This window comes from Bos javanicus, chromosome 12 (genome assembly GCF_032452875.1).
Source record: "Bos javanicus breed banteng chromosome 12, ARS-OSU_banteng_1.0, whole genome shotgun sequence".
In the NCBI taxonomy this organism is placed as follows: Eukaryota; Metazoa; Chordata; class Mammalia; order Artiodactyla; family Bovidae; genus Bos; species Bos javanicus.
Window position 1 is genome coordinate 54,452,361 of NC_083879.1, and position 25,283 is coordinate 54,477,643.

Genomic DNA, 25,283 nt, shown 5'->3' on the forward strand with positions numbered 1-25,283 from the left:
TGTGCACATCTGTATATGAATGCATTTTTTTCCCCCACCCCCAGCTCTGACCTCTGAAAAAAATTGTTATAATTAACATACTCAGTAGTAATGAGCATGCTTAGTACTCAGACTATGGTCTTTAAATACCTTTCCCAGTAATAAGAACCAGAGCTCCTTAGAGAAATGGCCAGTTCATGGTCTGGAAGAGAAAATGCGTAAGATGAACCTGGAACACCTTTTCATACCAGAAAGAAAGAAAATATCATAACCCATTAGAGTCCTGTCAAAACAACTCACAACAAACCTATATAGTAGCCACTAGCCAAAGCCAGGACACATCAGTAACTGAGAACAATGGATCAATACCCATGAAATGTTTAAATCTATGAATTTATAATTGTATAATATCAATCAAGCTAAATCAAAATATGCATTTATTATGGATCCCTAAAGGAAGAAAGTAAAATATTTGTAAGAAAATCAGGGAAATGTAAACTCTGACTGGGAATTTAATAATATTTAAGGAATAATAATAATTTTTAGGTATAATAATAGTATTGTTTTATTTTATTTGGCCTCTAATATTGAAAGAGACACACTGAAAGGCTTACAGCTGAAATGGTATGACTGGGAATGGCTCCAAAACAAGGAGGTAGAGTGTTGTAGTGGGTGGAATATAGACAAAAAAAGATTGGCCATAAGTGGATAATTGCTGAAGCTCAATGAGGAATTTGTGGGCGTTCATTTTACAATTTTCTCTAATTTCTATGCTTTGAAGTATAAATGAAAAGTCTGTTTAAGTGCTGAAGCATTTTATTCATAAGCTTGCTCTAGGATTTTGCCTATTTAGTCTTACACAGCATCATTCGAAGTTTGCACCAAATTATAAGTAAGGCGAGCAGGCAAACATATGACAGAAAGGGAAAAAAGAAAAAGCTTGAAGATTTGACAAATGAAGGAAGAAAAAAAGTATGAAAAGTAGTTATGAGGTAGGCTCTGTATCTTACATAGAAAATGATTCTAGAAACAACATTTGGAAAAGACTGTGTCGGGGTCCAGCCCTGGTGGATCCAGGGAAATTCGAAGGAGAGACGGCTTCGGCAATCAGGATACGATAGCTTTAATTAAATATTAATTAGAGATATAAAGAGTAATAGAATGAGGATAGCTCAGTAGGAAAATTCAGTGGAGAAAAGAGGCTGAATAACTTGGTTTACGTGGAAAGCTAGTAAAATTCCAAGACAAGGAATTTACATCACCTACATAGGCCACAGGCGTCCTCCCGTTCTCCCGAAGGAGAGGAGACACTAAGGCCTCCCCAGTCAGATCTTGGAAGCCCAGGCATAATTAGTAGGCTTGACGAGCCTCCACGTTCTAGATGGGGATTCAGCCAGAAGGTGAGAGAAAGAACGACATGGGGAGACCAGTCTTTTGAGGAACTTATCCCATTTTTTATTTTTCCAGGGTCTGTTTTTATACACTGAGATGTTATACAAAAGTCACGCGGGGTCAGCAGTCCTGACTTTTATTAAAGTCAGGTGTTTCATACAAATGTATACAGAGGTCTTAGGGGTGTTACATCATCTTTTGGCCAGGGGGCCTGCTGACAATTTATGACCCTCTCCTTGTGACAGCGGTCAGTCAACTAGAACACTTATTTCTCCAGGGGTGATTATTTTTAAAACAGACGCCACCTTCTGAAGGTACCAGATAAAGTTACATTCCTATAGGGTGGGGGTGTAGTGGGTTTTAATTAAGAAAAGAATTTACTTAGCCTAAGGTTCAACGTGATTAATATCAAAGGTTAATACTTATTTCTCTTATATGTTAGTTATATTCATTAATGTGTATAAGGGACAAGAGATATGGAGATATAGCCGTAAACATTGGCTCAACAAATGAAAAACTCTTCACCAATACAATTTCTAATCAGCCCACTATACTATACTAATAGTTTTTTAACTTCTCTAAAGAACCTGTTTTTAGAAGGTTTAAAACATCTCGTGCCTCTCACGGTTGAGAGGCTGTGAACAATCACATGTGGCCGGACAAGCCTGTCAGGTGGGCTAGAGAACCTTCAGAGGAGTTTGTAGGTTGAAACACTCCTATCACGCCCAGGAATTATTTTTAACTGGAGCTCTAAGTTAACTCTTTCTCCGAAAGAGGTGGTGGGGGACAGCCCCGCGTAAAGTCAGAGGTGTAGGTGAGAGCACAAAGTAGTAAAGTAGGCAGACTCTGGTTTTGGGGGTAGATGCTCGAGAATTTCCAGGGGGACTCCTGAGGCTCGATCCCACCTTTGCGTATGTCGAGCCTCCTTCCTCATGACCTTTGCCACGGGCAGAGGTCCTCACGCTGGCTCCCGACATTGGAATAAGCAAGGAGTGTTTGCCTTTTGCCTTGCAAGTTATTTAGATTATATATCTAAACTGAACATACAAAATGCAGCTCTTCACAAACTTACTGACAAGAAAATCCTTTGTTAGAGCTCTTATAAAACCAATGTTCTGCAAAAACACTGTGGGAAAAACGGACCTAAGTCAGAAGAGCTAGAGCTATAATCCCAGTATATCTTTCTTTTTTAGTAATCATAATGGTAAAACTATCTATAAAATAAAGTTAAAGCCAAGTTTATTAATGTTTGTTAATAACCACAGTATATAATGTTTAGGCAGGAGTTACATTAAAGAACCACCAAAACTCAAAACATGTAAAATCTGATTTTCAGAATTTATAGAGAAAGACTTCTATTTCTTTAGCTTTAAGTTCAAGTTACATGGCCACTTTCTCGCAAGCTTCAGACTTAGATTTACTCATTCTCATAGCAGTGTTCATCATATAGCAATACTTAACTATTAAGTAAATCAGTAAGAACACACAGACTGTTAAAAACACGATTTGATTTCTCTTGACTGAATCCACTTATACACTTAGTTCTTGCCACAGATTTACTATTTATTCAGTTAGCCCCATCAGTTTCTGACTTGATGTTGAACTATCCTCTATGAATCCAATTTTGTGCTTCTATCTTCAGGTCTAAAGAATGAGAGTTTTGAAATCATTTCTTCTATCTTGTTTCTATTCAGTTTCATTAACAATCAATTCTCATTCACACACAGACACACACAAATATTAATAATAGCTAACACCAAGATGGAGAAGGCAATGGCACTCCACTCCAGTACTCTTGCCTGGAAAATCCCATGTATGGAGGAGCCTGGAAGGCTGCAGTCCATGGGGTCACTGAGGGTTGGACACGACTGAGCGAATTCACTTTGACTTTTCACTTTCATGCCCTGGAGAAGGAAATGGCAACCCCCTCCAATGTTCTTGCCTGGAGAATCCCAGGGACGGGGGAGCCTGGTGGGCTGCCGTCTATGGGGTCACACAGAGTCGGATGTGACTGAAGTGACTTAGCAATAGCAATACTAAGATGGTTTGGGCTTCCCAGGTAGTGAACTGGCGTCTCCTGCATTGCAGGCGGATTCTTTACCAACTAAGCTAAAAGAGAAGCTCACAGTGGTAAAGAATCCACCTGCCAATCCAAGAGACATGGGTTCAATCCCTGGGCCTGGAAGATCCCCTGGAGAAGGGAATGGCAACCCACTCCAATATTCTTTTCTGGAGAATCCCATGGACAGAGGAGCCTGGCCGGCTACAATTCATAGGATTGCAAAGAGTCAGACATCACTGAAGCAACTTAGCATGCATGCAAGATGATTTACTATGTTCCAGGCACTGTGTTCTAAGTAAACTTTGTAAGTTTTGAATCCTCACAACTACTGGGAGTTGAGGCATGGGTGTCAAAACCTACCAGTAGAACAAGAGTCTCTTTCATTTTGCTTCATACCTCTTTGAGTTTGGGACTGTCGAGTGTCATCTTTGGGACTGACTCTTATAAAACAGGAACTTAACTATCCTATTCTAAAACCGGATCCTGGTTGCTTACAAAAGTATAGGAACAATTCAGAGTAGGAAAACTAACTTTCTAACCAGTCATAGGAAGAGGTCACTTTTTTCTGTCCTCTTTGGGTACTTATCCACCTTTAGTACATTGAGGGTGGTGACAGACAAACCGGAGAACAGAAAATAAAGCAACAGGATTCATCGTCTAATTAACCAGAGTCAAACATTAACCATCTTAACCTAAAGTTAAAATGATTCTGTTAACTCAACCTAAAGCTAAAATATTTCAGTATCTTTTCTGAGGAAAATTTCTTACTTTTCAGTCATATTTGAATGTCTTTGATTATCTTATTCCTTGTACTTTTACTTTAAAATATTATGCATCTACTGACTTAAGAAAATAGATAATCATCTAATACAATGGTTCAGAAATTATGAACAATGAAGTATTTGGAAATAAACATTAAGGTGGACAAATTTATTTTCCTGGGAAAGCCTATCCTTTGGCTTGAGTTCTATCCATCCACATATTGGTATTAAATTTTTCTTCATTATATATAATGATATCGTGATGAGAGGCCTGGCATGCTGCAGTCTATGGGATCGCAGAGTCGGACACAACTGAGCAACTGAACTGAACTGAATTGAGTGATGGGACAAGTAATTTTTTGTACTTTTTAAGCATCCTTCTTTGAAAAAATTAAATATTGGTAACTCAATGTCAAACACACTAATTTTTAAATTGCTCAACCTAACTCACATCAGATCCAAGTTAACCAAAGTTGTTCTGTCACTTATTCAATCTTCACATAATTTATTGTTAAAATTTCTCTTTACACATTAATCCCTGGCCTTTCAACTGACTGCTATTTGCTTGGAAAATATATACACAGTATAAAAATATATATTAAAAAAGTTTACACCTGAGAGAGAAAAAGCAAAACCTAAGAAGGATGGCATATGTCAACAGATCTTACCTATTAAAAGCAAAACATCCAAAACTTACTTAAGAGGCAGAAAGTTTTTTTTTCCCTCAGTCATGTAAATAAACAGGGAGAAGTAACAATACACATTTTTTAAGCAGTTACTACATTCACAAATTTGGTAAATACTATAACCATCTGAATGTAACTACCATTGTTTAATAACATGACTACTTTCCAGAAAACAAATAGAACATAAAAGATGGTACTCAATCTACCTATTCAACATTACTTTGAAAATTGTCACTGAAGGCATCATTTAAAGGAAGCTCATTCTTAACTTACACTCTATAATACCTCTGAGAGAAAACTAGATCAAAACTCTTTTTCAATATAACACATATACATACAAACTTATAAGAAAGTTTTAAACTTTAATCAATTATGAATTAGCTTTAGTTTTCACAAAAGACCTTTAAATAAAAAGATTTCTTAAAACTTAACAAAACTCTAGGATAAGAAATTCCTATAAAACTATCCACTACCCACCAATCTAATTCTGAAACTCCATTATTCCAGGGCCCAGTTAACACTTCCCTGAGACTTCTCAGACACACAGTCTTTATATGATAGACTACAATGTCCCAAGAACAACTCATACCAGGGAAATCCCCAGCAGTGCACTGCCAGGGGATATTTACTAGACGAGGGTAAATCAATTTAGAAGATTTTCAAAACTTATTTAGACCACAATCATCTCAAAACTTTTGAAAACCATTCTACTCTTCCATTCCCCATTCATATTAGGTTAACTATTTGGAATGCTTAATGCACTTTCCCAAATCAAAAGGGTACATCTATTTCTCTGCAATCATGAACAAAGAACACACAGGGTTAAAAACGTTACTATGAATCCCCTACACCTCGTATTCATTTTTCTTTTTTTAATCTTTTAAATCCAGAAGAAAGACAAGGTTGCACATACTTCTGGTCATGTTTTAGAAAGATAATTCAAGATATACATTTGAAGACAACTACACTGAAAGGTGAGCGCTGAAGAATTGATGCTTTTGAACTGTGGTGCTGGAGAAGACTCTTGAGAGTCCCTTGGACTGCAAGGAGATCCAACCAGTCCATCCTAAAGGAGACCAGTCCTGGGTGTTCATTAAAGGACTGATGCTGAGGCTGAAACTCCAATACTTTGACCACCTCATGCGAAGAGTTGACTCACTGGAAAAGACCCTGATGATGGGAGGGATTGGGGGCAGGAGGAGAAGGGGATGACAGAGGATGAGATGGCTGGATGGGTGAACTCTGGGAGTTGGTGATGGACAGGGAGTCCTGGTGCGCTGCGATTCACGGGGTCACAAAGAGTCGGACACGACTGAGCGACTGAACTGAACTGAACACTGAAAGGACTCTAAAGGCTAGCACTATATATTCATGTCTTGGTAAAAAGCTGTAGAGGCCTAGATGAAGATATCCTGAGCTAGGGACACTGCATGGTTCAGCCAACTGAGTCTAAAAAGCAGCAGATGAGGGATGATTAAGAAGAGTAGCCATCAGGATTATTATTTCTGCTTCTACCTTACACTTCACCACTCCTTCTGCCAAAACAGACTTGTTTTGGGCCAGCTGAGAAAGGGAGAAAGTGAAGGGGCCCTACTGGTGTTAAAAAGAATGGAAGAATTCCTGAAGTCTCAAGACAGTACAACTTGTCATTCAACTTGGTGACTAGCTATTCTAACAATTCCATGTTATATATCAAAACTGCCTAACTGCTTTAGGACATTCTTTGTGGCCATGAATTCCACTTCATATGTCCTATGTCTTGTCAAACTGTAGTTAAGCAAAAAAAAAAAAAAAACCACTTATATTAAAACTTATTATAAAACATTTAAATCTGAATTTCAATAAATTAGATTATTTGTAATACTTACTGCTTCAGCTTCTGCTCGTGTCTTGAATGTAATTACTGCATGAAGTGAAGAGTCATCGATCTGACAATCTTCAATTTCACCATATTGCTTTAAATTAAAAAAAAGTATTTCCTCCAAATAAATATTTTGAAACATCCAAAATGCTAATGGTTTTAAAATATTAAAATGCCAACAAATATAGCCCAGAATACATAACAATTCAGGGTGATAAGAAAAAAAACTATTAGTAATTCATTTTAGTACTTGATATTGTAAGATAAAGGGTAGTCTTATTTTCAAATATTGTTTTATAATTCTATACTTTCTAGAATTAGGGAAACTTGACTGAACTATTCTTTATTTTTTAAATTTTTATTGGAGTATAGTTGCTTTACAATGTTGTATTAGTTTCTACTATACAGCAAAGTCAATCAGCTATAAGTATACCTATATCCCATCCCTTCAATTGAACTGTTCTTTAAATAATGGAAACATTGGTCAAAGACTGAGTTTCTTTATTGCCATTTCTTTTATGCTCATTATTCTAATTCCAGAAAATGCTAAATCCTTTCTAAAGCAGATCATTATCCTCAGAATATTCTTTGAGTTTTTTTGATTCCCAATTTAAAGCTGGGGGGCAGGGGAGGAAGAGTCAGAGGATTTAAGTAATTTTTCCAAAGTAACTAAGTTAATTACCAGGATGAGAGTCCAAGTCTTTCAATTCCAAAGTTTATCTGACTGCTGTTTACTCTTACTCTACACTCCTCTAGAACACATTCTTTGAGGACATTTACAAGCTAAGCATATTAAATTATGCTTGCTTTGGGTGTGCTGGATTTTATTTTTTCCATGTATAGGAAGATCTTTCTGCAAAGAGCAGAAAACAGCACCTTTATCACATAAAACTTCAGTCCCTTATATATCATTACTAATATCATCCTTCTTTCTTACCCTCAAATAAAATTAAAACCACAATCTCATTAAATGCACACACTACACAAAGAAAAATTCTCTAGGGCATAGTAAAGAAAATGGACCACAGAATCAGTCAGACCCCAGCTCTGTTAGTGTTAGCTGTGTATACTTGAACAAGTTCCTTAATCTCTTCATGTTTCATTTTCCCAATCTCTACAATAAGCACAATAAAGGTACCTACCTCAGAGAGGTGTCAAAATAACTCATAATATGGTGAGTTATATAAAGCATTCAGAATAAAACCAGCCACAAAATAAGTGCTCTGTAAGTTTTAGCTGTAACGTTTTATTACTATACTAGTTCCAGTGCATAAATTAAAGCATTTCATTAATCATAATTTGTAACAATGTTTAGTACTATAGGTTTTTTCTGATACCTGTCAAGTCACAGGTTGAGATAGAGAAGCTATCTTATTTAAAGACTGAAAATTTTTAAATGTTCATTAAACACTACTAACTGAGTAGAATTTGAATCTCCAAACTCATGCAAGAATGAATATCCATTTAGAGGCTCTGAATGTTTCTAAGCTTTTCTAAGCTTCCCTCATAGCTCAGTTGGTTAAGAACCCACCTGTAATGCAGGAAACCCCAGTTCAATTCCTGGGTCAGGAAGACCCCCTCGAAGAAGGGAGAGGCTACCCATTCTAGTATTCTGGGGATTCCCTTGTGGCTCAGCTGGTAAAGAATCTGCCCGTAATGTGGGAGACCTGGGTTCTGTCTCTGGGTTGGGAAGATCCCTTGGAGAAGGGAAAGGCTATCCACTTCAGTATTCTGGTCTGGAGAATTCCATGGACTGTATACTCCATGGGGTAGCAAAGAATCCAACACGACTGAGTGACTTTCACTTTCTTTCACTTTAATGTTTCTAAAACCAAAACCGTTTTAGTCTTATCAAAACACGTTCCTAAACTCACCTTGTCTGTCTAAATTATTTTAGCATATTCTTTAATAATTTCCTGATTAGCTATATAACTATATGTAATACACTTAAGTTTATCTGGATCTTCTTCCCCTTGGGAAGGTACAGAAACAGGGTATATAGTAGGTTAAGTATTGGGCTACAGTATCTCCAAGCCAGAAAAAACTTTCTGATTCCTTTCTGTATTCCTTTAAAGTCATAAAGCATAAGATATTCCGGACCCAACACCGTTAAATATTAATCATCTTAGTTATTTCTTAAACATACACTATTTCTTTCAATACCTCTTGATATCCTAAAAAACTATAGTTTCACATCTGTAACTACAGTTAACAGCCTGGAATATAACTGTGAACATTTAAATCTGAACATTCAAAAGGTTCAACTACCTGTGTACCTATCTACAAGCTTACCCATCCTTCAAGACCCAAGTTCCAGTTTTACTACCTCATGAAACTTTACTGTTCATTTACCATCATATGCCTGTGTGAAAAAAAGTTCTCTAAGCTACTGAAGCAGTTATAGTTTTTAATAAATTTAACTTGATTATAAATTATTTGTAGTTTTCTTTAACTGGTTTGTGTTAAACCATTATATGTAAAATCCTCTAGGGTAAAGAACTGGTTATTTACTTTATATACTTTATCTAGAGCAATTACTCTAATGCTGCAGGCAAGACTGATGCTTAGTAACTAACTTTTATGATACCACTAAGAATCACAACATGTAAGTTAAAAAGGCCTTTAGGCAGACATAATCTCCATTCTGCACATGAGCCCAACATATTCCAGGATATCCACGTAAAATAATGGATTAACAGGGACTAGACTCTTATTTGCCTTCCTCATACATCACTCTATTACCATTAGACTGACTCTAACTATACCCTGGTATCAATTAAGGCAACTTCAAGATCTTATTCCAAAATTTTGTCTTGTTTCATTTCTAGGTTAGCTAGATCAAGAATAGAGTGTTAATGAATAAAATTCCACCTTAACTTTTAAAAATCTGAATGGCCCAAGCAACATGCTCAATTTTTTCTAAAAGTAAATATCAAATGAAACTAAACTCTAGGACTTCCCTCTCTGAATCAATGTTTAAATCATTCCTGTCGTAATATCTGAAGGCCTACTAAGTGTAAGAAAAGTAACATTTCTTTCAGACAATGATTAAACAGAAAACTCCTACAATTTGCTTCTTAAATAATTAAAAGATTATTATAGATTAATCAAACACTTTGGTGAGATTAATGGGTTTAAATTACTCATTTCATTTTCATATTTTCTCCTTTAACATCCATTACCCCCAACAATGTATCAGTATTTGTTTCGTTGGACAATAAGAAAGTACCGCAAAGTGAGGAAGAAGATCTTCTCTATCACTCTCTGTAAATGCAGAAATCTCCAATGCCCTGGGACGGTGATCCACCACAGCATGACCAGGCACACCTCGACCTCGGCCTCGACCCCTGCCTCGGCCGTGAGCTGCACCTCGACCTCTTGAATGAACTCCTCTACCACGACCAGATGAAAGAATCCCTCGCTTTGCAGCCTAGAAGAGATTAGACAAACAGGTTAAACAGCACATTACGAACACAAGCCAAGTGTTATACTCAGATGAGTCACACATCTGACATCAGTCATACAACTGAATATCATATTCAAAGAATGCCCTACAGAAGCATTTAATAATTCAAGCTAGAGTTTTAGTTTTTAAAGTGAAAGGAAATTGAGCTAATGAATTCAGAAAACAAAATAACATTAATTTAAGCAACGTTGTAAAATTATTAAATACACCTTTTCTACTAAGTCTTTACTTTCCAAGACATCAAACTATATCACAAAAAGGCCAGCCATTCTTGAGTTTCAAATAATGCAGTGTTGAATATTACTTCAGAAGTTAAACATAGAGATACAAAATACCTATATATATATATATATATATATATAATAAGTACATTTACACTATTATTTATTTACTAAAATTATAGGCCAAATTTTTTTAAATGATATTTTTTTTTTAAGTCACACCAACACAAGCATGAAATCTCCAGAAAGGTTAAAACACAATTTCTACGTTAACATAAAAGAAACTTATGTTTTTCAAAACTTGTTATCTTAGGACACACAGACAACCATTTAATTTTCCAAAGTAAAATATATGCAGGTTTAGGACTCCAACCTATGGCTTCCTATGACAGACAATACAGGGTCTTGAGATAAGAACAGTGACTGCTGAATGTTAAACTCTTTAATACCCGGATCCCGTACTAAATTAGATTTGTAGTATGCAGAAAGTGAAGAAGAGCCTCTTGATGAAAATGAAAGAGGAGAGTGAAAAAGTTGGCTTAAAAGCTCAACATTCAGAAAACAAAGATCATGGCATCCGGTCCCATCACTTCATGGGAAATAGATGGGGGAACAGTGGCTGATTTTATTTTTGGGGGCTCCAAAATCACTGCAGATGGTGACTGCAGCTATGAAATTAAAAGACACTTACTCCTTGGAAAAAAGTTATGACCAACCTAGACAACATATTAAAAACAGAGATATTACTTTGCCAACAAAGGTCTGTCTAGTTAAGGCTATGGTTTTTCCAGTAATCATGTATGGATGTGAGAGTTGGACTATAAAGAAAGCTGAGCGCTGAAGAATTGATGTTTTTGAACTGTGGTGTTGGAGAAGACTCTTCAGAGTCCCCTGGACTGGAGATCCAACCAGTCCATCCTAAAGGAGATCAGTCCTGGGTGTTCATTGGAAGGACTGATGTTGAAGCTGAAACTCCAATACTTTGGCTACCTGATGTGAAGAGCTGACTCATTTGAAAAGACCCTGATGCTTGGAAAGATTGAGGGCAGAAGGAGAAGGGGATGACAGAGGATGAGATGGTTGGATGGCATCACAGACTCAATGGACAGGGTGGACTCCTGGAGTTGGTGATAGACGGGAGGCCTGGTGTGCTGTGGTTCATGGGGTTGCAAAGAGCCGGAGATGACTGAGCAACTGAAGTGAACTAAACTGATGTTGGAAAAAGAAAATCAAGTTGCTAAAAAATTTCGAAAAAAGCATTATTTTCAGAAACAATAAGCTAAGATACAAAAAATTTAATTGTGGCAACAATGATAAATACAGGCAAGTACCAACTACACTAATGACATAAATGTCTCTTTACATCAAAATGTAATTCTGATTTTTAAATATCTTTCCACTTTAGAAATTATCATGTATTAGAGTTCAATTTTATTAGCTTTTTCTGATATAAATAATCATATAACTAAACTATAAGAAACTAGTTTTTTCTCTTTTAAAAACACCCACAGCACCACCTATAGGCAAAACTTAAGTAAACATGTTCTTTGATGTTAATTCTACCACAGAAACTCTGATCCTTATAGTAACTCAATGTAACATGTCTATATATGCATAGAACATCTCCATAAGAACACCTGAAAAAACTGTAATAGATTTTGGTTCCAGGAAAAAAACAAAAATAGAAAAGGAATAAAATTTACTAGAAGTCGAGAGACCAGCTGCCACCTTTCATTAAATACTAAGAGATTTTTCTATTAGTTCTAAAAAAATTTGCTAACCTCTTCCTTCTTTCTTATATCAACTTCCAAAATGTTTTCCAGAGATTGCCAAAGACTGCTGATTAGAATGAGAATATTTTTCAAATAAACATTCAAGACCATAACAGCATACTGTGTAGTACTGATGAAACATACCTCCAGCTGTAATTCTGTGTACTTTCTCCTAAGTTCAGTGACTTCTTCTCCAGCTTGCATCTTCTTATACAAATCCAGTTCTGTGTCAAGCAACTCTTTCTGCATCTAGAAAACAGTGATTAGTAATTCAAGTGACAATAATATCCTGCATTTATATATATATATATACACACATACACACACACACAATTTTTTATAAGGAATGCTTTTTAAGTATTCCTATTTAATCTATACATTTGTTCTCTATCTCCAATCCTACCACCCTAATTCAAGCCATCAATCACCTAGGTCTACACTAATGCAAAAGGCTTCCTAACTTGTTCCTACTTTCACTGATTTCCCTACAATTCATTTTCCATATGGAAGCCAGAGTGAAATTTCTACATGGAAGAATTTTTAGGAAATAACCGTGAAAAGGAAAACAAAAAACTGAGGTTCAAATGAGGACTATATAGTACCCTTTCGCGTAAGAAAGCATACATACACACACATACCAAGAGGGAGGGAAGAGTGGAGAACAGAGTGCCAGGGATCAAACAGGAATGATCATCTATATAATCCTTTATATATATTAATAGTATAACTTTTGAATCATGTTAATTATTTATTTATTGAGAAAATAAAATTAGGGTAATTAAATTGAGAGAGTGAAACAGGAGAGAATTATGTCAATGGAGCCTCCTTCATGGTTATTACCATGCAATTGCTAAAGATTATTTGAAATAACTTCAAATCAATTAGGACTGTGTAACCTTCGTATCATCTGGAAATTAATTCTTCTATATTAAAGATACACTAAGATCCTCATATATTATGAAATAAAGTACATTTTAAAAATAAAAATACAAGAAAGTAAATCAACAAGAATAAGGGGGAGAGGAATCCAAAATTGAATACATATAGAAATAGACCTAACTTTATCAAATTAATAACATAACCACATAAAAGGAAAAAAACAAAAACGTGATCCTATACCACAGTTTGATTCTATACTCTAAATGGAGTATATTGTGAAGTTGTAAAAAATGCAAACAAATTCTGAATTTTATATTTAGTTAGCTGATGAAAGTGGTATTATTTTAGCAGTTTTGGAACCATCTGAATGTGCAAGTATATACTGTATTGATGTTAGTGGGAACAAGCTGTCATTATGGAACAGGGAAATAGGCATAAGAGAAAGAAACAAAGAACACTGTGGTGTTACATTAGAATCAGAAATATCAATATGAACTCATGATTACACACACACACACACACACCAAGTGTAAGTATTTGTAACTCCGTGGAATTTTTAAAAATCACTTACTGTCATCTGAAATTAATTTGCTCAATTTCTTATGTCTAATCAGTTAATCTACTTGAATTTTCTCCCATTTAATCAGCTCATTCTGTAACAGTGACTCAAATTGTTACTTCTGTTCATTAACATTTTATACCACCAACTACTTACAAAATAAAGCTCAAACTCCTATCAAGCATTCAAGCACATATATTGTTTTGTCCTCAAGCTACTTTTTTATTTGTTACTATTCTCCTAATTATTGACTTTCTAGCTACAATGTACAGAATTCAAAAGATGAAATCAAGTTTGCTTATTTGTATTTATTAACTTAATAATAGAGAAGGGGGAGAATGGTAGCAAAGAATATTAAATAAAGAATGAATCTGAATGCAGTGTTTTAATTTTTTTTGCATGCATATGCAGTATAAATAACAACACAAACTGAAATACCTGAGTCTTAGTTTTTATACTTTTTGGAAGACAGCGTCCAGGAGAAGCAGCTTTGACCTCATCTTTCAACTTGGTAATATTTTTAGTCAAAACTTCTAAAGTTTTCATTATTTCTGCTTTATCTTCAGACTTCATTGCTTTGTTTTTCTCCAGTTTTGAAATTAACATCTGGCCGATTTTTAAAAACAAAAATGTAAGACTTAATTCTACTACTACTTGAAAGCAAACACAGCAAAGTAAATATAAAAATAAATAACTACTACTTATAGCTTATGTATTCATGACAAGGCTTACAATCACCAAGACAGCAGAACAGCAGACTGGTGACACTCTCTCAATTCAAGTCTTAATCTTGGTTTGCACTGTGAAGAACTATAGTACTGCTTAAGTCTCTTAGAAAATAGATTTCTTATGGTTATAAGCTTTAAATTTAATTTAATCCCTGAAAAGTCATCAATTTGAAATAGCAATAATTTTAATTTCTAATCCATCTGTTGATATTACTGAGTCTAAGTATTCACACTCCAAAAGCAGTCTGCAACCCAGAAAGGATCACAGGAAAAGTTTACGGCTTCCCTTCACATGAGATATTAGAAAAGTAGAATATTTAATTACCTTCTTTCTTTTGTTAGAGGGAACAGTAACTGGCTAGGCTAAGAACAATACACTGGACAAAGATAAGAAGAAAGAAGATAAACATGGTAAGGAGTAGAAGACACCACACAATATAGATTCTATAGTATTATAGTATAATACCATAATCTATAGTATTATAGATTCTCTGAGTAAAGATGGTTTCAGTTTTTGGTGTAAAGCATTGTGATGTCTTTTTATCAAGTATATACAAATTTAAATCAGAAAAGACATAATTTTAAACCAAATGTTCAAAAGTTTGTATATTTTTAATATTTTGAAATGTTATAACTTTTATTACCAGACATAATTAAGAACTGACACCTAATTAAATGTCATAACTAGAGCGAAACTGGCATCTTCTACTCCCTATTACCATGTTTATCTTCTTTCTTGCTATGTCAGGCATATTGTTCTTAGCCTAGTCAGATACTGTTCCCTCTGACAAATCTAACTTTGATTATTTTACCTTTTGTGTTTCAATGTGCTTTTCTAAAATTTCTTGTTTCCTTTTCCTTACATCTTGCTGAAGTTTCAGTGCCTCCTAGAGAAGTGATCAAAAATAGTATTAGAAAACTTAACTTTTCCAAAAAAACCCCACAATTACTTAAGAACAGAACTGTGCTCTAAATGAGATTGTGGCAAGAAGCTTAGAAACAAAAATAAATGCAAAATTTTCCTATGTAAAGCTTAAACAGTATGCAAGTTTCAAAGATTAATCAGGACAGCCTTTCATTACAAGAAGAAAATTAATATTTACTAATATACTATGGAAAACAAAAGTTCAGTGGCGGCCAACATATATACCTTTATCTCTATTTTATGAAAAAACACATACATGCAGAAAAAGCTTCCCTATATGCAAATACTGTACACTACTAACTATACTTACCTGCTTTTTTTTCTGTGCTTCATTATTATCAACTGCAGAAGCGGAAACAAGTAAGGTTTTTTGTGCAGCCTTCAAAGCAGCTGGATTATACACCGTTTTTGTTAAGCCAGTAGATGTAGACAATACCTACCAATACAAATTCAATTTTTCAAAAAATGTATCAAGTAGTCATGATCTCCTGAGTCCTATTTCCTTCAAAACTCAACTTTAAAGCACTCCTGTCAAAATTTAGCACACTGAACTAAAAGTACTTATATAGTAACAGTAACTAAGTCACATTTAGCATCTTGAACGGAAGAGTATGAGTGGGGGATAAGCTACACAGTGAAAAAATTTTAAAGTAATATCACATACCTTCAGGAAAAAAGCAAAAAACAAACACATAAAAACTCCAAATCAATAAAACACTGGTGGTATTACTGTCACACTGATAAAATATTAGTTGCTGAACACATTACTAGTATTCCTAGTGACTAAAGATAAACTGTATACAAGAGCACAGCAGAGGAGGAATTATGTCCTGAAAATAATTTAAAACGATCATTTATAATTGACATTTCTGACATTAACCTTATTGCTTTGTCTTCTCCATTTCTTTGCCAGCATTAGCATTACTCTTTTTTCTTTAAGGGACCTTATTCCCTTTAATTCAGCTCAGGTTTAGCACAACCATTCAAGATCTCTGCAAAGTCTTAATCACTTATTTCTTCTACCTAGGTTCCTCTATGAAATAATATTCCTATTAAAATATTTAGTAAAAATGACCTGATGATACTTTAACTTATATTTCTCTCTCAATCTCTCTTCCCTGTCCTTACTGTAAAAGCCCTGAAACATAAACCATGTCTTTCTCTTCTTTGTGCTTCTTCCAGTATCTAAACCTTGCTACCAACTAATTATGAAACCATGGGTGAGTTCAGGAACCTTTCTGGGCCTCATTTTGCTCATTAAATAAGAAAGTTCAACCTGATAGTGTCTAATGTCCTCATAAACACAAAGATTCATTCCATGAGGGTAAGGATTTTTTTTTAACATGGCTCACTGCTATATCTTCAGTGCCTAGAACAGCGCCAGACACAAAGCAAGTACTCAATAAACACTTTTGCACTAAATTAAAATGAAGTGATGGTAGATCAGAGTGAACAATCTTTTCCTCACAAAGATCAATTCAAGAAAATTAAAGCGTCAGGCTGCCTTTTTTATCTTCCAAAAGAAACAGAAAGTTGTAGGTTCCAGAGAGTGGTTGATTACTGGTTCTTGGGAAGGAGTTTAGAGATCCCTTCAAAGAGATCTATGAATGCCGTAAAACCTAAACATGAAACGTGTGAGACTGTAACTTTCCAGAGGAAAAAACAGCTTCCCAAGTCATGACCTAAAAGAAGTCAGAAGAACTATGTAAGTAGAAGAGTATCAGTGAGAAAACGAGTCCTATTTTCTGACTACTACAAGATCTGGACACGACTTTCTAATATTTTATCATGAAATTAGATTAGGGAACATCACAAAGCTAAGCAACTCATCACTATTCTAAGTATTCAAGAATGTCATAGCTTCAAAATGAAAAAAAAAAAATCTAGAATACTGTAATTATACTACCTCCATACAGCACAACTGATGTTTAAAAATAAAGGATTTTTACAGTAGTTGATATGTTCAAAATTTGGTAATTTTCTTCAGTAATGAAAACACTCAAGGTATCACTAACAAATAGGAAATGGTTGTACTCAGTAAAATACAAAATGGACGTGGATTTAGTTCACTGTCTAACTTGTCACTACTTCATCATGCTACCTTACTACACTACGCAATGTCAAGCTGTATGAAAATGTAAGGGTGAGACAAACACTGTCGAAAGGGAGAAACACAAGATGATCTGCTGAAGCAAAAGGTGGAGTGTTTCATAAACCATCTTCATCATGATGGTTCTGTAACAGTTGAAAAGCTATGACCCAAAAAGATTTCTATATTCAAATAAACTTGGAAACAATATTACAATACTATTTTGTCCCTTCAAATGGTATACTATCATAAGAGCTATGAGAAAGCCAGAAGTAAAGCAATCCATATAATTTAACTAAGCATTTCTCCAATTTTAAGGAGTAGAGAATTCTCCCTTTCAAAGTATTGTTATTAATACCAGACATCAGACTAAGGTGTACTGTTTCAGGGTTAATAAAATCATCCGACAACAAGATTTCTGTATTCCTATATCACTTCCTTGTTTTGTCCAGGAACTTCCTTCTGTAAAAACAGAACATGAGCTAACGTATTTCACTGAGTTTAAGACACCACTGACTAGGAAGTCATTTAATATAACCCTACTTAGGGAAAAGGCTGCCAATTATAACCATAAACATCAACAACTAAAGATACAGCCCAATTTCAGAGGTGTAGAAATGTGAAAATAGAATGTCTTACAAACAGTGAAGTTACAAATGTTGCTATCTGAAGTTACAAATGTTGCTCACTATCTAAAGCTATTTGGTTTCAGAGTTTAGATAGTAAGTGTTCGAATAACAAAAAATACTTGCATTTTTCAAAAGATAAAAATAGACTTGTGACAGAAGAAAATCTGTTAAAAATGAAACCAGTGGAGGGAAGTAAGAAACCCAACAGAAAATGATGCTACAGCTCTAAGAATATAACCAAAACATAGCAGCCTTCCTAAACAACCACATCTCTATTTTCGAAAGGGTTTCTGCATATGCCGTATTTTTATATATTGACTTTATTTCTAGTGACCTTGCTGCATTCACTTATTAATTCAAGTTGTTTGTGAATCCTTTTGGATTTTCTACATATATAATCATATCAACTGTGAGTAAACATAGCTCTGTTTCTCCCTTTCCAACATTTATGCCATTTATTTTACTGCTTTATTATAATGGTTAGGCCCTATACTACTGGGAAAAAGTGACAAGAGTGCACATCCTTTGTTCTTCCTGGCCTTGGGGGAATGTACTCAGTATTTCACCATTAACAAATAGTGTTAGCTGTAGGGCTTTTTTGCATTTTTTTTGCAGATATAACTTTGTCAAAATTAAAGAAATTTCTATTACTAATTTCCAAAATGTGTAATGTGACTAAATAATTTTATCACATGTTTTTTTCCTACTGAAATAATCACATGGGGTCCAGTTCCCCTCCCTTCAATATCTACCCCACTCCTTCCCTCAATCTTTTATTTTGTTAATATGGTGAAATAAACTGATTTTCAAATGTTAAATCAACCTTGCATTTCTGGAATAAATGCTACCTGGTCAAGGTGTATTCTTTCTATTCCCACTGCATACTTGCTAAAATCGTATTTAGGACTTCTGTGTTTACGTTCATGAGATATTGGCTTGTAATTTTCCTTGTAATACACTTGTCAGGTCTGATATCAAAGTTTTTGTTGAATTCGTAAGATGAGTTGAAAAGTATCATATCCTTTGTTGTTGAAATATATACATCACTAATACCTCTTACTTTCAAGATAAAAGCCAATTCTTCAATAAAATAGAGGTTATAATCTATTAATACCTCCTTATTCATTTCCTATATAAAATATTACAAGCCATGACTATTATTAGTACTTATTAAAAAAAAAAAAAAAACAGATTTTTCTCATGGATAAAAATGGGGAAAAAGGTATTTTGTAAAAATGACTTACTGCAAAAGAAGGTTATTACAAATTAAGTCATCCAAGTATCATTTTTTAATAATTGGTGCCAAGTTAAAATCAAACACAAAAGAAACATAAGATGACTCAAAGCCACACTCTCAATAAGCTAGTTCTCACACGTTTCTAAAGCAAATGCCAATTTCATTCTGCATGAATCTCTCTATAGTAAGCTGAGGCATTCAGGCATCATTTTATTGATCACTCTATTCAAATAATACCTACTTAACAGCTACTACAGTATCTTAATGTAGCAGCAAAAATCAGGTTTTAAGTTTCCTCTTTCTTAGCCCTCTCTCATGCAGTCTTATATTAAGAAAGAATCACTAAAGGGTTTATTGGCTATTACAAGAGATAGGGGATAAAATTTTATATTTGTGCACTTATTTGCCTTAACAATGACAGAAATTACTGTTTAGATTCAAGGTTTGAGTTTTTGTCTGCCTTCAATTTTTAAAAAATTTAAATAACATTTGATGAACATTCTCCTACTCTTCCCTAAGACTTCTCTGCATCACTGAGCTCTAAGGATTACTACACAAAAATCCCTACTGACTAGGAACAGAAATAACAAATAAGCAAAAACAAAATGCTATTCTGTAAACAGGTTCACTGAAGCCTGGAAGTTACATACTGGTAAATAATTTCTTTCCTTAGAAGATTCATTACAACCTTTGCTGAGTAATTTTCTTTCATAAATAGCCCACTACCATTAGTGATTTTTCATAAATTAATGCTGACTATATTAGCAAATTTATACTATCAATTGCAAATCTGTACACTTTTTATCTAAAGCTATATAAAACATGTTAAAAAATAATGAGAACAAGTAGGAAAACATACTAGAATATTTTGTAAAACTGGTAATTAGTACACTTTAATTTTAGAGTACAAGTCTTAACGTAACAGATCCTAAACATAATCAGGGTTGTAGACCTCTCCAGAATTGTTTAGTACTGCTGCAGTCCATGGGGTCGCTAGGAGTCGGACACAACTGAGCGACTTCACTTTCACTTTTCACTTTCCTGCATTGGAGAAGGAAATGGCAAGCCACTCCAGTACTCTTGCCTGGAGAATCCCAGGGATGGGGGAGCCTGGTGGGCTGCCATCTATGGGGTCACACAGAGTTGGACACGACTGAAGCGACTTAGCATGCATGCATGCATGCATACTAAGGGTAACGATCCTTATATTGTTGTGTTATTCCTTACTTACTTAGTATCAAAAAGGATAAAAATAATCAAAGTAAATATTCAGACACTGCTAAATTTAGTAGCATAGACTAAGCCACACAGATTCAGGCAGGGGCGGAGGGCCATATATGGAAAAATCTGGAGGTTTCACAGTAGGGGTTAGAGAGATTTTCAATTTTTAAAAGAATGACTAGAACTAGAATTCTGTTAGGCAGAGGGAAATACACTCCAGAAAAACCACCACCAAAAAGAAGATAAAAGAGGCAGAAAATAGCAAGAGACAATGAGCAGAAAAGGGCTTATTAGGGTAGAAAGGAAGACCTAAAGCAGAGGTAACAGAACCAGAATAATTGAGGTATGATGAGTTATTAATCCAGCAAAGTCATTTAGCTGAGAAAATTATTTAAGTTTCTATAAGGAGTTAAAGAAAGTCTGAGGGTAGGATGGTGGCAGTGTAAATTAGAGGGGGTGCCAGCCCAGAGGTCAGGGAACTGAAGGTGGCAGAGACCTACAAACACAAGTGGATGACTCTAAAGCTTCTAGACTGCACAACATGAAAATGGTGCCGTCACTCCCAGAGGTGGGTGGCTAGGAGAAGATACTACTTTACAGAGGAAATGATGAATCATTTGAGGCATTTTATGCCTGAAGTAATGCTGAGGTATCCAAGAGGAAAATGTGATATTCAGAATGAGATTCATATTCAAATTTCCAGAACTGACAAAGTTTAACACAGTAAATATGGAAATAATATACTGAAGAACCAGTGAAGAGAGCAGGTCAGCTATTTCATGAGACGTTCTAATTATCTATAATGTCAATTTCCTCTGTAATCTTCATAATGGAAAGAGCCAGGGACTAGAAATAGAAGATCCAGGTTCCAGTCTTAGCTCAGTAACTCCCAGTGTATAGATCAACCATAAAGTTTGTGGGGCCTTACCTTCCTTTAAGGTTAGGATAAAGAAATAAGAAAGATTATCCAATTCTAATATTCTGTGATTCCACGTACCTCAAAAAAAGACTAAAGATCAGGGCCATTCACTCACACCTAAACAAAAAATTACTACATCTGCACAGAACTATAAGACAGGTCCAAAAATGCTCTTAATTTAGTCAGCATTTGCTCCCCTCATTTGAAAAAAAAAAAGACTAACTGCATTGTCACACTATACACAATAGCTGTTGTCATAAAAAACTTTACACCATTCTTTCCAATTTACAAAATACTCTTTTATAATATTTTATTTAATCCTCATAAAACCTCAAGAGAAAGACAAATATAACCATCACCACTTATTGATGAGGAAAAGGGTTCAGAAAGATTAAGCGCACTGCCCAAAGACATGCAGTTAGTAAGTGAAGAGCCAGAGCTCAAACTCAGGTAAAGTTCCTAATTCATGGCCCTTTCTATAAGGTTATCAGAGGTTTAAAATTAAAATGTACAATATCTCTAAAGAAAAAATAGTAAGTGAAAAAACAAAAAGAATGGAGCATAAGGAAATACAGTGAGCGGCAAGTATTAAAATGCTGATGCAAAAAGTAAAAAGAGGTAGGCAAATATTTTTCTTTTTCAGCAAATGGAAAGCAAAAAGTTAGGAATAAAAGATACAGATACTATTAAGAAGCAAGAGTTTGGAACTATGAAAAAAATTAAAAAATTAAGATGCCACCTGAAAACATTTATGAAGCCAAGACACACACATCATGCTATTCTTACCTTTTCAGTTGCTGAAACAGATGGCTTTGATACAAAACCCAACCTGTCCTTCACAGATAACTTAGTTACATTCTAAAAAAATTAAAATGGACATATTCAGTGTTTCCCCAAACATACAGAAGTCTGTAGGGATTTTGAACATTCTCATTCTACTAACATATCCTGACTATAAGTACACTGATATTAATAACAAAACCTTGGGCCATTTGCAAAGACAGAGACAGAAAGAAAATGTGCTTGGAAAAATAAACAGTATACAGTAAACAGTATACAGTATTACTCAATCATGGAAAATGATTATATAAAGAAGTTTTTAAATAATTTTAAAATTATTGTGCCTGTCACATAGGCAGGTGGTTTGCTAAAGTCCCTTTCACTGATACAGAATCATAAATTCTTAGAATCCTATGTTGACAAGTAGAAAGTTCGTACATTCTAAATATTAGTTAAAAATGCGCCTGCTTCTTCAGCTTAAAGCAAATGCCATTCTTTCCTATAGTATGTTTGTTTTACGGCCAGTATACACAGTATTTGGTGATGATTTGAGATAGCAGGATTGGAGGGTTGTTTGTTATTTAGTATCTAATAATTTACTAATTTACATTCTGCGTGTTTTTATAAAATCTCAATGTCTTACTCTTCAGGAATAACCTGCGAAGACTATTTTAATAAGGTGGCATCCATTAGCTAAGTAGGATACTATATCCTAACTATCTTACACAGCAAATGTTGAAACATCTGTAGACAAAAGAAAGTTAAGTTTCAGAGACTGAGGGTGTGGAAACAAGAAACTGCCACTCGAGTGTGGAAGGGAGTGGGAAGGGAATGACATATGGAGAAGAGAACTTGAGAATCAGGAATAAGTGATGCAAAGTTCTGAGAGAGCTGCATTAAGTAACTTGAAGCTTTAAGCCTTCCCTTCCCAAAGCTTTCAGTTCAGTCTACTGCATAATTATGTCTGGAACAGGAGTCTAATGAAGTAAAAGATGATGGAAAAATAAGATTTAATATACTAAAACTTTACTTTTTAGGCAGTTTTTCTCCTCTATGAAGTGAAAAAGAACTCTTTCTCATAAATAAGTATTAGCTAGAGAAAAGAATTTCAGATTCAAATACTACAGGAAAAGTAGTCCGTAAAAATGTTATGGTAATGGTAAAAAAATTTTTTACAGGTGCTGTTCAAATACAGACTATATTTCTGTATAAGTATACACACACACACACATATATATACACACATCCATACAATTAATTAAAATTCAGATCACCAAGGGAAACTAATAGACTGAGAACCTATCTATCATGTGACAGGCACAATAAGACTTTTCATTTACCTGAGGAAGGTCTGAACTGGCACTCTGGGCTTCTGCTGGTTCAATAGTACTTGAAGGTACCGGACCCAACCGCTCTTTGACTGACTGCTTCACAACAGGCAAAATGGGCTGCTGAACTAAAGGCTGCATTACCTCAGAAGAAGAAAAAAATGTTAAATGCACTGATTAGTTCATGAGCAGGGAGAGTAACCTTCGTTATTCTGTTACTAAGTTGCCCATGCAGTTTTAAAAGTGCAGCTTATAATCAAAGCCTAATCACCTGCCAAATTCCTTCCTTCATACAAGTTCCCCATACATGTCCAAAGATACAAAAAAATATTTATAAAGTAGAGGAAAAAATAAAAATCTACCCTTTAGTATCTTTTGTCTCTCTTTAATTAACAGAAGAAAGCTAAATAGAAAAATAAGGTGCTACAGTACACTTCTACAAGCAATTAAACTTTATATATTGATTGACTTCCCGATTAAAAGAAAGAAAAAGAGAAAAAAGGAAGAGGGAAGGAAGGATTTCCAATATGAACTCCAAGTAGGAGTTTCTAGAATACAAACAGGTACTACATACTGGAGTATCTCCCACTTTAAGGGATGGTTCTATATTTTATATGTATCATCTCATGACTTTCTAAACTAGGGATGAATGTAATAACAAAATGAAAGAGCAGGTTAGAGAACTTAAGTAACTTGCTCAAACCTACATACAGTTAACAATGGTAGAGCCAGGATCTGAACTCAAGTCTACCTGACTGCATGCCTCTCCTTTTAAAAAACACTATGCCAAATGCTTTTCTTTCATAAGAAAAGCATTTAATTTTACCTTTGGAGAAGTAGTTTGCAACTGTTGGGTGCTTCCTTCTCTGTGCCAGTAAACTTTAATAAAGCGATTATTTAGTACTGCTTCTGTACTTGATATAGCTTTCTTTGCTTCTTCGTATGTTGCAAATTGGATAAGGGCACCTTCAGGATCCCCATTATAGGCAACCTAAGATTTAAAATATTAAGCACAGCGAATTTGCAAATGAATCAGTTGCTTTACGTAGTAAAATGCCTCAGGAAATGAAATACTAGTCCTTCCAAGTTACAGTCTATCTTTATACTACCTTATATCGAGATTATTACCACAGTCTACTTTCACTCCAGAAGAAATGGTAACTGTGGACCACTCAGAATAGAATCAGCCTCCTCTAAATAACTTAGGAGAGAATGCTCATTGCATAAAGGTTATATATAAGCACTCAAAATGTTTCACTTCTTACCCTCAATATTAATGCTATGGGAAATAATACTTATGTCAGTGAGTGATGTAGAGTCAAAAGAGGGAAGTAAACTATTTTCAAAGGAATGATCTCTAACTAAAAATTACAGAAAAATCCATCTGTAAAATTTTCAAAACTGGTTAATTCTCACAGAAATATTTCCAAGAGCACACACAAATAAATCTTAGATAAGGGAGGGGGGAAATCTACAAAACAATAGCAACAATCATATTTTACACATAAGGAAACTACGACTCAAAAAGTATGCAATTCTTCAGACCCATACAATGAATAAGTAGTATTAACAGATCCAAGGCTTTTTAGTGTTCAATAATACCAGCACTTTTGAAATTGTTCTATCAACTACTGGTGAGGCAAAGCAATACAAAATAGGGATTAAGCACACAGACCCTGAATCAAACAACCTGGTTCTGGATAACAATACCCACTCTGTAGTTGTTAAGAATTAAACAGTAATTCATATAAAATGGTGGGGCGGGGATTGTACACGGGGCGGGTGATGG

At 34.8% G+C, this 25,283-nt stretch overlaps 1 protein-coding gene across 14 annotated transcripts in view; it reads right to left on the minus strand.

Annotated features, from left to right (window-relative positions):
• The window catches only part of RBM26 (RNA binding motif protein 26), an 83,078-nt gene that overhangs the window by 13,496 nt on the left and 44,299 nt on the right, over positions 1–25,283 (minus strand). For 6 of the 14 annotated variants that reach the window (XM_061435180.1, XM_061435179.1, XM_061435177.1 and 3 more), the window contains exons 12-20: positions 24,321–24,485; positions 23,507–23,638; positions 22,173–22,244; positions 15,602–15,727; positions 15,179–15,253; positions 14,077–14,244; positions 12,345–12,449; positions 9,971–10,171; positions 6,749–6,835 (exon numbers count right to left, since the gene is read on the minus strand). In XM_061435180.1, coding sequence (XP_061291164.1) covers positions 6,749–6,835; positions 9,971–10,171; positions 12,345–12,449; positions 14,077–14,244; positions 15,179–15,253; positions 15,602–15,727; positions 22,173–22,244; positions 23,507–23,638; positions 24,321–24,485 — 1,131 coding nt within the window. The remainder of the gene's footprint in view (positions 1–6,748; positions 6,836–9,970; positions 10,172–12,344; positions 12,450–14,076; positions 14,245–15,178; positions 15,254–15,601; positions 15,728–22,172; positions 22,245–23,506; positions 23,639–24,320; positions 24,486–25,283) is intronic. The other 8 variants (XM_061435178.1, XM_061435176.1, XM_061435173.1 and 5 more) reach the window with 3 other exon arrangements.